This window comes from Acromyrmex echinatior, chromosome 12 (assembly GCF_024713525.1).
Source record: "Acromyrmex echinatior isolate Ae372 chromosome 12, ASM2471352v2, whole genome shotgun sequence".
NCBI lineage: Eukaryota > Metazoa > Arthropoda > Insecta > Hymenoptera > Formicidae > Acromyrmex > Acromyrmex echinatior.
Genome location: NC_141863.1, coordinates 6,561,047 through 6,575,214, shown reverse-complemented (window position 1 = coordinate 6,575,214; position 14,168 = coordinate 6,561,047). Strand labels below are relative to the sequence as shown.

At 31.3% G+C, this 14,168-nt stretch overlaps 1 protein-coding gene across 1 annotated transcript; it reads right to left on the bottom strand.

Annotated features, from left to right (window-relative positions):
• Window positions 1–211: 211 nt before the first annotated feature.
• Window positions 212–8,675, bottom strand: Nab2 (Nuclear polyadenosine RNA-binding 2). The gene is made up of 8 exons (XM_011058800.2): window positions 8,409–8,675; window positions 6,115–6,887; window positions 4,122–5,226; window positions 3,770–3,929; window positions 3,082–3,245; window positions 2,657–2,978; window positions 2,450–2,579; window positions 212–1,945 (listed from the first exon to the last, which is right to left on the bottom strand). Exons 1-8 carry the CDS (start codon window positions 8,445–8,447, stop codon window positions 1,714–1,716), a joined length of 2,925 nt encoding a protein of 974 aa, XP_011057102.1. The 5' UTR covers window positions 8,448–8,675; the 3' UTR covers window positions 212–1,713.
• Window positions 8,676–14,168: the final 5,493 nt, after the last annotated feature.

Here is a 14,168-nt window from a genome sequence, read left to right as displayed (position 1 = left end):
CTCGATCGATTCTTGCCTTCCTTTAATCGCGATGACGATTTTCAAATGATACGTGTATAAATTATAATAATGATCGTGATTATTTTATACAATAATTGCAATCGCTGCTTAAACCTATCCTCTATCTATTTAGATTTAATTACAAAGATAAAAATACACTTTGTGATCCCTTTTTTTAGAAGACTGGAGAGGACAAGAGAACATCTCGAAATTGAAAATAGAAATAGAAATGAAACTATATTTTACAGAAATCATCATATATTTGTTTCTGATGACAAGTTTCAATAATATTGTACATCTCATGCACAATCATTCACTAGCACTAGTTAAATTATGCAGAACTACCTTCGTTCTCTACACAAGAGCCTATACAGTTTGTGTTAAATTACATAAACGGTGATCGAGCAACGAAATATCTGATTTTTACGATGCCTCCCTTCAACTTCGGACACAGCATCGAGTGCATGGCACACATTCTAGAAGAGTCGTGTGCTTTTTTTCTCCGCACTCGAAACCTAATTGAATCGCTCGTGGAGGATGTCTATTTGTATTTTATAAGCGTAAATATTCTCGGCAAAAAGACCTCGCTCATAATTCTAAAACGAGCATACAGAGCTAATTGTAATAACGTCAATACGAGCGATCGTTATATTACTCTCGACATGAAACAGTACGATAGATCTGCTGCTCCTAATTATATTCTCTTATATTTTTTCGGTTTACTAGGAGTGCATTCGGGGAGACACTATTAGTATTATTTGTGTTATTCTATCTTCATTGTTTATTAGACATAAAACAAAGATAAATAACACTGATAGCGCTAATAGCGTGCTCCTCGAATGCAACCTAGAAAAGTGCACACTCTATACTCTCACTTTGACAGGCTTCGATAAAAGCAAAAAGAAACGACGATTCGCAAATAAAAGCGCGGAAGATTTACAAAAGGAATAAATCTAATTACTCTATACATTACATAAGTAGTATACATATATGTATATATAAAACATATATACATATATGTATATTTAAAAAAATATATGTATATATATTATTATCGATACTAGAAACGCATTGGCAATATATATTTTCGAACATATACACGTATATAAATCAGGACGAGATTGCCTTGGCGAGGTCTAAAAGAGAACGTATTTTATGATCATTTCAAGACCAATTGCATCAGTTAGCTTTGATTAACTAAACTAAAATCCTTTCCTTTATATTACAAATAGAATATATAATCTAAGAATGGCAGCAAATCGCTCACAGTTCGAACTGACGCGGTCTTAGAATCTAAGGCGATAGATAATTATCAACAGAGGGAAGTATAATTATATTTTATATATATATATATAAAATATAAATCGGCGGATCTAACACTCTAAATGAAATTAAAACTTCTTTAATTATTTTAAATCTGATAAATTTTCACTGTTCAAAGTTTTTCAAAAGTTTCTTTTTCTATCTTGAATTATTTAAGAGAAGGTAAAACTACGATTTGACATAATAAATCACGATGGTATTGAAGCTTTCGTGACGCATTCCTTAATCGCAAAGTCCAACTCTGCCGCGGTAACATTTTGACGTCACCTTACGCTACTTAAGCTTGTATATCTCATCATTATGTGACCTGTACAAAGTAATTTTACGTGAATCAGAATTTTGATCTGATCAGAACGATATACCCCGGTTTGTACATCCGCAAAAGTATGTTCAATCACGTCGCCGCCAGGTAAACTTTGCTCTCTGGCTCGTCACTTCTGCTGCCGGAGCGGAAGTGACTGGATGGGAATATGGACATGACGGTTTCGTACAGAATGGATGATACTTGCACTGCTGGGCGGGATGCGAAAACACGCAGCCTAGCTTTGTGCAAGACAAACCGAATTTGCACTTGGGGTGCTTGTAGGCGCATTTGTCACCAAACTTACATGCCGGGAAGGCACTGCGAAAAAATAAGAATTAATAAAAATTAAAAGAATGAACGTTTTCTGGCATCATAGAAAGAAAAGTATTTTTTGTATTTTACGATGAAATCATTGATGAGAATTTTTTTTTAGAATTTTTCATATAATTTTTTAGAATTTCTAAATAATTTTATGACATTTTACAAAATTTCCCAAATTTTTTTATACATAATATTGAAACATTTTTCAGAAGCGCCAATAAAATTTACACATCTTTTCTAGAATTCTTCATATATGTAAATTTTGAAATATATATATTCTAAGATTTTTCATTTTATCATTTCTAATAAAATCTTTTATAAAATCTGAGAAAAAGTTTAAAGTATTTTTTCAGAAATTGTAGAATGAGAAATTTTATTATAGAATATTTCAAAATTTTTCACTTATATGAAAGATTCTAAAATAAAACTTTCTCATAATTCATATTCCGAGAAAAAGATATGTCACCAGAGATATAATGAATCTCTAGAAAGATACATTACCTGCACATAACAGGGGGATGAAGATACGCGCATTTGTTCCCTAATGTACAATTTGGCCAATATCGACAATTCTCTCGGGATTTGTCTGAAATGGTCGAGGCTGTGGTCTCTACCGATTTTTTATCCGGGGCTGGAAAGAGCAACCGCACATTTTACAACGCTATACTTTTACACTCTAAACAAACCCAAAAAAAGAAATTTGCTCACGTTTGGTGGCTAACGTCGACATCAGCGACGCGTTAGATTTCAATTGTATGGGACTAGGAGAATGAGATCTATTGTATATTATAGGACTTAATTTTCTCCGTCTACGGGGCATTTCGTCAATCTTATCTACGTTCTCTGTATTGCAATTCTCGTTGTTCTCTTCTCCGCTCGCTTCCTTCGGACTATCGTGCGCGTTATCTTCTGCTGAGCTCGTTATTCTAAACTTATTTATTTCCAACTCGTCCTGCGCCATTGCCGCCATCGTCGTTGTCGTTGCTTCATTGTGCGTTGTCAACAGTGCAAGCTCATCATCCTCGTTCACCTGCGAGCATGAGGAGGAACATCGTGCGTCTAGAATACGCGTGAGGATTAAAATTCAGAGGGAGGGAATGAGGGAAATGCTTTAGAGGTAGTGGAAGACTTACCTCCATCTCCAGTCGTTCTTCGTCATCCTCGGAGCTGATCTTCTCTTTCATGAGATTATTGTTGTATCCGTTCAGAGTAACTAGGAATTTTTGATTGTCGTCGCTCCTTTGAAACAACGACATCACGACTCCCATATGCTCGTCCATTACTGGTTGTGGTACATCTACGGATTATGTGATAATAAGCGAGGAATTAAAATCCCGGGAGAAGAATGAAAGAGTCAGTCTTTGTATCGCGAAAGAATCGCATTGGAATCTTTATTTATCTTAAATATATTGCATTTTTATAAAATATTTGTTAGAAGTTAAGTAATCGTTTACTATACTTCTTACAATTTCTAAATATTAAAAAATTGTTAGTATAAGTTAATATAACTGTTATTAGTGGAAGATCGATGGAGTGACGTTTAAGTGAGAGAAAGTTTGATTTGTAAATAGCACGCTGCGGGTTTGATCTCTATCATCATCTCATATACATTTCGATTTTATAAGAGGATAACTAACTGGATAAAATTTAAGAATTAACTAATTTTAACTTATTTTTCTTGTTCGGGTACCTAATAAATAATAGTACAAGACCGATAAATAAAGTTTCCAAAATGAAAAAGTAAAAATAGGATACGAGACAGATTCTGTAACTCTTTCAAACTATTACAAAAAAAGACGTCTCCACGGAGATGGCACTTACAAGGCTCGTGCTCGACGTCTTCCACATCCAGATGATCTACTGTATTTAATTCGACTTGAATTTTTTTCATGACCAGTCTCTTATTAAAATGTACCAACAAGTTTTGCCTTACGTCACGAGCCGGAGCAGGTTTAAGACGCTTTAAGACTGGCTTCTTGTCCTAACAAAATTGAGCCTTCGATGAAAAAAAACGTTGTTTGCTCTCCAACGTTTAATATATTTGTTTTACAGATACATGTACATTAAAGAATATCGGCATTTATCGCCCTCGATGTTACAAAGTTACAAAGAATCGTTGCTCAATTTACTATGTTTAGTCGATTTACAATATATTAATTGAATTGAAACTCACGAATAGAGATGGTTCCGGATTCTTCTGCTTGACAACCGATTGATTTGCCTCTGCGACAGCTCGCAACAAAAGCGACTGCGTTGCGCGTTTCTGTGTCGGTTGCAGCGGCTTCAAAGGTCTTGGCGTGACAATTACTTTACTCGGTAATCTCGTATCATCGGTATCCTCGTCCACATCGCTGGACGTCCTTTTGTCCATCTTATCCTGAGATTTTGCACCTCCGTGTCCTGGATAGCCGATACTTTGAGTCGCATTGAACAGAACATCATTCGACGTTTTTATACGTCTCCTCTCGGTTCTCATAACAGTAGTAGATACAGGTCTGTTTACAGCGACTATATGCGACTTCACAGGTCCGGTCAGCTGTTCATCTGCTTCGTCTTCATCTTCAGTTTCCTTCCCCTCCTCTCTTTCGTGTCTCTCGGCACCGAGATTCAGAGAAACTAGAGATCTGTCGTTTTCGCTGCTGCGAAGCTGCCTTTGTTTATGCACTGGCCTGAAATTATTCCTTAACGGACCAAGTCTGTCCTTGATATTCTTGTTGTTTCCTGCTTGATCTAAGCTCTTTGGATTATTCCTATAATCTGCTGCCTCTTGTGATTTTGTGGACTGTCTCTGGACTTTACTGTTGATACCCAGACGATCCTTAATAGTGCATGCAGACTTTTTTGCAGGCGCGTCCGTTTTGGAACTCGAATTCAAGTTCCTCTCCCTGGACTCTGCGTTTCTGTTCAGTCTCTCGCTCTTACTGCTCTCTATCCGACTTCTCACGTCGTTGACTTTGCTTATGGTCTCGTGATGCCGCGATGAGTCGCCGTCGCGATTCCGTCTGGAACCCCGATCATCCATCTCGAAGCTTCTACCCTTTCCGTTACGTCCATTATCGTAGCGATGCGACTTTTCGAACCGCTTCTCCGACGGACGGTAGCGGCCGTTGCCCTCTCTCTCTCTGTAGGTCTCGAATTTCTTCCGTGGAGAGACTATGCCAAGCCGAGTTTTCACAGATACGACCGACACGATCTTTGGCTTGTTCACGCAGGATTTGAGCTTCTTTGAATCCGGGGAAGATGACGACATATCTTCCTTTTCCAGGGTTGGGTAGGAACTAGTTAAAAGGTTAAAAAAAAATAAGAAATAAGAAATAAGATTTAAAAAAAAGTTAAAAAGTTAATGACTTTTAACTTAACTTACTTAATTTTAAACATGAATTTTTAATTTAATTTAGTTGCTTTTAAACTTTGATTTATTAACTTTTATTAACTTTTTTTAAATTAAAAATTTTTCTATCCCTCTTAATGTTAATATTTTTTTGAAATCTTAAACATTAGAGAATTAATTTAGAAAAAGTTCAATGATTTTATGAGAACTCTATAATAAGAGTCATACCATATGATAGCTAGTTTTTATTGACGTTAAGTTTTGTTAATTCTCGCTTATATTTGAATCACACCAATCACTAATTTTAGATGTCATAAATATTATATTTCAGCAACGTAAATATTTAATGAGCCTTAAATAAAGAATTATTGTAAAACAGTGCTCCACATCCATTCATTTTCTAAATTTTTATATTTTTTTGTAACAAATATCTAATCGATGTCATAAACATGCATGAGCAGTCACTTTACGTTAAAAGAAGTTAGATAAAGAAAGAGGGATAATGCAAATATATCTTCTCTCTCGCAAGATTTTAACAAACATTTTATGCTGTGATTATATATGAATAACTTACATATGAATAAAAAAAAATAAATTTACCTAATAATCTATATTGTAAGTGTTTAAAGTAATCTTATTTCAAGAAAAATTATGACATTCTAATCTCAAAAATTATTTTTTTTTAATTAACTTTTTTTTAAACTTAAGTTAATTTAATCTTAACTTAACTTTTATTAAGTTAAATTGTTATTCCTTCAATTCTTAACTTAATTTTATTAATTTTATAAGTCATTAACTTTAACTTAATTTAGTTTAAAAAAAAACATTAACTTACCCAACCCTGTCCTTTTCTTCCTCGGATGGCTTCGGCCGCTTCGCCTCGTTACTCCTTTTCTCCGTGCTATCGTGACGACTACTCGACGTCTCCAATGATCTCTTCAAACTTATATCCGGCACCTCGCTCTCTTTCGGATCGCCATACGAATCTATAGTCTTCGTAACGGGATTCTCAGGCTCGCCGGAAATATCCTTTGTGTTCTCGTCGCGCCCGGAACTCTGCTGCGGCTTCCTCGAGAAGGCAGAGTCTTGATAAGATCCGCTGCCGTGTGTTGATGATGTTTCGTCTGTTTTACTTTTGCTGTGCATACTTTTCACGCTTCTTTCCGCGCTCTTGCTATGACTCCGCTCTGGGTTTTGATTAGGTACGGAAGATTTTGTTGGCAGTTGCTTCTGCACCGGTGATTGCTTGTCACTCTTCGTACTTTTGTCTGGGAGCTTCTCGATGGTCGAAGACTGCTCTGCCTGATCCTCTAGGAACGAAGTCGCGGATAGCTTCTTCTTTTTTCTCTCTTCTTCTTGCTTCACTACAACGGTAGGTACAAACTCGCGAGACGATTTCTTCTTGGCTACAGTGACTTTCTGCAATTTCTTTAGCACCTGATCGTGCAGCCAATCCACGAATACAGTTGTGCAGTCCTCCAGGAACAGATTTAAGTCATTATGCATCTGTTGACGGGATTTCTTATTCACCACCATTACTAATATGTAATCAGGTAGCTCCTCATCATAGTGGACTCCCAATTCCATAAGCTTGGCGCGAATGGCGCTCTGAAAATTAAGACAAACTCGTTTAGCTAAAACTATAAAATATATTAATTTTCTAGATTCCTACCTTTTACAGTTAAAAAGTATACTAAAAATCAAACTCCATAAACAATTTATTACATTATACTATATGTTTCAATTGCTTTTTTCTAACACACATTATACAATAAGCCTTTAATAATAAATCAGAAATCAAAAGCTAGAAATTGATCAATCATAAATATTATCAATCATATATATCAATCATAAATAAATATAGCCGTAAATATAGTTGTAATTCTTATTTTAAGACCGTCTTAAGAGACTAATATGACCCTCTGATCGGCTTATGACATCTTAAGACTGTACTTAAGATAATCTCAAATAATAAATAAGAATCAACTATGAATACCGGCCATAGTCAATAATTCTTATATTTAAGTGATTGATCAATTTTTAGCTTCTGACTTTCGATTTACTACTAATAGCTTATTGTAGAATGGCCAACACTTATTTACGTAACTTTTGAACATATTTTCCCTAATGTGTTTACAAATTCTAATAAATCTTTGTAGAGAGATTTAGACAGCAGGGGAATCTGTTTTTAAAATCGCGTTGCTTAATTTATCCAATCTATTTCTCTGAAAATATTGTTTGCAAAAATTTTTATATTGTAATTTATAGGATATGATTTTTAATACACTATACTAATTAGATATAAATAATTTCATTCGTCAAATATAATAATGCTTCTTGAAAATAGTTGCTTCTCTGTACACTCTTACATAATTTTCCAAGAAGACAGAAATAATTTTTAAACAATTCCATTCATCAAATATGTCCTTAGAAGCATTACAATTTCTCGAAGATGCTTTGTATTTTTTTCCAAAAAGAAGACAGAAGTAATTTATAAATAATTCGTCAAATATATCCTAGGTCGGTATTCATAGTTGGTTCTTATTTTAAGACCATCTAATGCAGCCCTCTGATTAGTTCGTAACACCTCAAAACAGAACTTAAGACAGTCTTGAATATAAGAATTGACTATGAATACCAGTCTTAAAAGCATTACAATGATTTCTCAAAGATGTTATTTTTTCCCAGAGAGGAGAGAGACAGAAATAATTTATAAATACTATACAATAATTCCACTCGTCTTTCTTAGAAACATTACAATAGTTTCAAACCATTGTATTTTTTTTCCGAAAAGAAAGCAATAGCTTCCAATCATTTCTACAGTCTAGATTTCTGCATGCACAGAGAAACAGAAATTAACGCTACATAAATAAATAAAGAGAACTTAATAATAGAGCTAGGGTGCGCCTGGATTTCTAAGCAGCGAGGATTTTGCGACATGCGAAGGACATGTCGCTTTGAAACCTTCACGTCCCTCTACGAGGAACTTGACGATTACATAATAATCAGAATAGTATCGACGTACAGAATCAAATGTCACGTCTGGGTTATCATGCAACCGGATGACTGGACGATCTTATGCTAATAGAACCTTTGCGTGCGCTAAGACACGCGTTCCGCAACACTTACCCGGAGCTGATTTGTAACTTCGATGCCACGCGTGTCCATGATCGCAGAATGATCGCTAAACCTTTACCGAGGAATCGAGCGTAAACCAACGTCGTCGTCGTCGTTATCGTTGTGTCGTCGACCGACCGAATCGATGAGCCGATACGATCGCGAGTCGGCGTATCACGGAACGAAAACATTCTCCACCATGACGGCCATGACGGACGAACGAACGAAACGTTTCGCTTTCATGGTGCATGAAACGAGTTTAGACTAGATGGGCGACTGGCGAACGTGATGAGCGACTTCGTCGATTAGTTTTGCCAGCGAGACGACGATCTTCAACGAGCTCTGACGATCTCGAAATTAAAATTGAAAATTCACTTTGAATTTCATCTAAATTTCGATTAATTTATTAAAATATTTATACACATTATTTCGTTGACGCGAGAATTATTAATCCTTTATTATTTATAATAATATAATGAAAAAGAATTAGAGGTAACTAATTCAAAGATTGTTATTAATAATTCTGTTGTTTCAATTATTATATATTAATTTAATTGTTGATTAAATTGTCAAATAACATCAAGTCAAGTGATTATTTGAATTAGGCGAAATTACTATTTTACTTACTCATTTTTGTGCCTTTATTTGTATTTGCCTATAATTGTATAATATAATGAATTTGGTTTTACGTTTTGCCGTAATGAAAGTTGATCTTTACAAACCTCTTTAATAGTGTTAACGTTTTCTTTTTTATGAAATAATAAAAATATAAATTTCTGAATTTTTCTTTTCAATAATCACTTTTAAATGTTTATATTTGGCAAGTACATACACTATTTAATTTTGATCTCTTGAGCTGTCATTTCATTTTAAAATTACCGCGGCGCGAATATTTAAATGGCCGCATTTATCTGCGCAGAATCGTACAAGCAGCTCCGCCAATTTTGCCAGCAGTAGAGAGCCTACAATCAGAGTGACGCCATACGAGTATCAATACCAATCACTTGTGATTGGTCCGCCATGTTTTAGTCATTCCCTCCAGTTTTTTAAACGCATTATTTTCTAAATTTTGAATTCATGCTCAAAAATTGTGACAAATAAAAAATGATAATAAATAAATATTGTATATAAAATAATAAAACTTTTACATATATTATTTATTATAAAATTTCATTTATTTTGTACTATTGCAATATTGTACATTTTGTAATATTGCACATTACTTTATACGAAACGTTATTTAATGTACATTATTTGCGCTATTAAATGCGCTAGTATATACTATCCATTCTCTGTTCCTACATTTTAGGAGCAAAATGCATCTGCAATAACATAAAAGAAATCAAAAATTCAGAAAAATATTATATATGTATATACCATGTCAAAAAATATTATATATGTATATACCATATCAAAAAATATTATATATTAAATATCGTAATTATTATAATATTTGATTTAGACTCACAATGCAATGATATATAATTGAAAAGATTTTGACAAAAAGAGAAAGAATTAAATTCGTAACCAATATGATGACTATACATATATTAGGAGAACCGGAAAGTAATATCGTTTGTCGCATGTCGATATTCGTTTGTCATTTATCAGCTCATTGTGTACTTCAAAGTTCGTGCCAAAGACATTTTTAAAAAAACGAAATTACATTCCGGTCCACCTAATACTTAGTGCCAAGACACTACCGTGTCTTCAGATATTATAATTAATCTGTGTATATTTTATGTTACATTTTTATTTTAGTAATAAATTTAGTCGGTTTTTGCAGGTAAGTATGTTTTAAATTTATTTTGTAATTTTATATCTCCCTTTTTTTCTTTAATTATTTTATTATATTTCGCTAAAATCATATTGCATTATGATTAGCGAAATACAATAAAATAATTAACAGTTACATTGCATAACTTTTTAATATCTTTTATTATAATTCTTTAATAATACAATAATTATTTACAATACAATGTATAATAAAAAGTGTTGTTCGAAATATAATAAGAATTATATTATAGGAGCACAATTAACAAAATTTAGTAATGAGATATTATACGAAAATGTCGAAAATACATACGTTAACACAAATTTTCTAAACCAATGTTTAATGAAATATTGATAAATGTGGAATGAAAATACTAACAACAATTAGATCGTACTTACTATTAATTATTAACTTGCGATTATATTATAAAACTTATTAATATCGTGATAAAAAGTCATTAATACGTTTACGACAAGACTTTCATCGCATTTAAAATAATTATACCGATAATTTGAGCAAGGTCCCTCCACGTTGTGATAAGGTTAGTATCCGATACAAAGAAGAAAAAAATCTTCATAGAAAAGCGAACTTGATGTATTCTGATTCCACGTCAAATTCATTTCCACTCAGATCCATTCGCAAAAAAAAGTTAAGCAATCCGTCAAACACCAGCGGTCTTATTACAGAAGGATGCGAGTTCCAAATCTTTCAGACCACTTATGATAGAAATAATTTTGGTAGCATCTTAATTACATTTTTATTGCATTTTTAATATAATATCAAAATTTGCGAGGAAATTATATGTTCTGCCACACATTACTACAAATCATCTCTTATTAAAAATAAAAAGATAAAATGATTTCCTTATGGAATGGTGATTACGAAGGAATATATTTAATAGTAACAAAATACATGCATTATTGTAATTTTTTATATGTATGAATACAAAAGTATCTCGGGTACCAACTGTTCGAGATAAATCGAACTTGATAATAACGAGATTTTAAAGAACTAAGTATGCTTTCTGAAAAATTTATTATTATATATAAAATTTAACAATCTTTTTTTTTCTGCATTTTCCCAAAATTTTAATTATTAATACCTCGCTAATATAAAGGTATCTATTCGACTTATCTTGAATTTTTTGTATCCACACATTTTTAATTAAATTCATGTAATCATTGATATCATTGATAAAAGAACATAAGGTATTTTGATAAAAAAATTATCTAAATCGACAAAAATCAAAATTTGTTAAATATAATCTCGTAATATATCTGCATGTATTTTATCATAGAAAAGTATATAATATACATATAAATTAATAATTAACAATATTCTGGAATGGCGGGATGTCTCCAATAAAAATGATTTTAAAATAACAGTTAAAAAATTAAATATATACATTCGTAATCATATTTTTTTGTTAGAGCAATCATCGAAAAATAAGCAAATTATTTGCCTAAAGCTTAAATTTATTTACTTAACAATTTGGATTTAAAAAAATAATCATTATATGTATATCCATAAATTAATTATATAATATTAAATTCGTATTGTTAAGATATAGTACTATTATCAACATTATTATTACTAGTGGGAGAACATTTAATAAAACAAAAAAAGCGACGAAAATTGTATGTTAAAGTATACTACTAAATTAATTTCGTAATTTGATTTTAAAATATATAGCATATAATTGTCTGACTCATTGACAAAATTATTACTTTCAGTGCAAGACGAGAAAACTCAGGATTAATTCCGATCCTGTATAAGAATTTCCAACAAGATAAAAACTAATAAATCCAACAAGAATTTCCAAATTAGACTTTGCGAATGGACTTTACAGAAAGCGACGAGGAATAAGTCTTTATATGATATTGTAAAAATAATTTCGACTTTCTATCGGTACAAATCCCGCATTCACATAGCATCCACTTGACGCGAGGGACAGTGATGAGGCTTTCGTACATAATAAATTAATCATTAATATTTGTAATTTTTTAAAAATGTTAAAAATATAAATGTAAAAAACAAACAAGAAGTTAATATTTAACCTATATTACCTCAGTCCTCGAATCTTTACTGACTTATTTAATAAATTAAATAGACGAAAAATTGACGATTATTTTAAACATCAAATTTTTAATTAAAAGTCACTTAAAATTATTAATGACTTTTTCATATTTACAATAAAATCCAAATTAAAAAAAATTTTTTTAATTAAACATCTATCAAATTCGTTAAATTAATAAACAATTTTTGTTATCATATGGTTCGTCGATTTCGTGTAATTTACATCAATAAAGCAACAATAAATTTGATTTACTACGACAGATAAATACTATCTGTATGGAATAGATATATTTAATATGAATATATAAACATTCCAATAAATGTATAATTTAAATTAGTAATTATTGCGGAAATTACAAAAATAAACATGGTAGCATTTACCTGGACATAGTTCACATAAATTTTATATTACATATGTAATATAAAATAATATTATACATACAATATATTATTACACATACATTTATTTATGATAAAATTAATTACAATATTAATGCGTATACATACTTTGTATATGTTTAGAATTTTATAAGATATTAAGTTTAATTTCAGGGAAGCTGAAAATTCAATGAAATTTAAAATTATATATAATATATAATCATAAAATTAAAATTACATATAGTATATAATCATATTTGACAATTGAGTTGTTGACAATTAAATAAAATTTAAGATTAATTAAAAATTTTATTTAATTTTTAATCTTTTCTTTGCAATTATCAAGTACGTACACATGATGTCTATATATCTTTATATACATATTATATAATTTATTAGTTAGATTTATTATATAATATTTTTTTAGTTTAATTATATTTATCTTTTAAAAGAAAATTTAATTATCCGATCGCGAAATCTATTTAAGTGTCATTTTATTTATAATAATTTAATTTTTCAATTTATCTACATTTATTGTCTTTACCTATACAGTCCCTACCTATTCATATACTTGTGCTACCTATCCGTATTTTCATTTATTCGTGCCTATTCGCGTATCCTATCTCAGTTCGTATATTTCTACTTCCTACATTACTTCATTAACGTGTAACACCGCGAATATAATACGTTAATGACTGTGTTCAGCAGAGAGAGCAGCTTTGCAAATGTTGTAAAATTCTTCAACACGATTGGTTCTTGCTTTAGGTTCTTTATGAATTTAAATGAACTAATGATATTAAATCAAATTTTACAATAATTGCAAAACTGCTTTCTTTGCTGAATGCAGCAGCTAATGCCTAACCATGTCCTATCGTGTACTGATAAATTCAGAGAGATACCTAATTGCGATCGCATTAAATAAATGAGCAATAAATGATAATAATTAAAATAGACTTTTAATTTTTAAAATACAAAAAAATTAATAAATAACAAAGCTAATGAGAGTCATTGCGGATAATGAAGTGCAACTAGAATTTGTACATTAAAAAACCTACAAAACTTGAGCTTCATTATCTGCACTTAGCCCTGTTATTTATTAATTATTGTATTTTAAATCAACAATATAAGAACTCGCAATTTGCGAGTAAGTTGCCCTCCCGAATATTCAGAATTTATCTTTATATATATATATATATATATATATATATATATCTATCTTTCAAAAAATTAGATTGGTATTACATACCAACACTCACTTCGTTCAGATCCTCATCTTTTTTCTGGTCAATATTCTGGCTTAATATGCCAGAGATCGACAACAAAGAGAAATATTCCTTTTTGCTGCCGACTAAAAGCGTAAAATTTTACGCCTTTGTATGATGCGCGAAACACGAACGCGTCGCGAAGGGGCCACCATATTAATCAAATTGATTAAATATTAATTATCAATAATAATAATTTTATTAATACATGTGTGTGAATAAATTTATTCTTTATTCGTGTCTATTCGAAAAATATAAATATTTGACTAAAAATAAATCTAA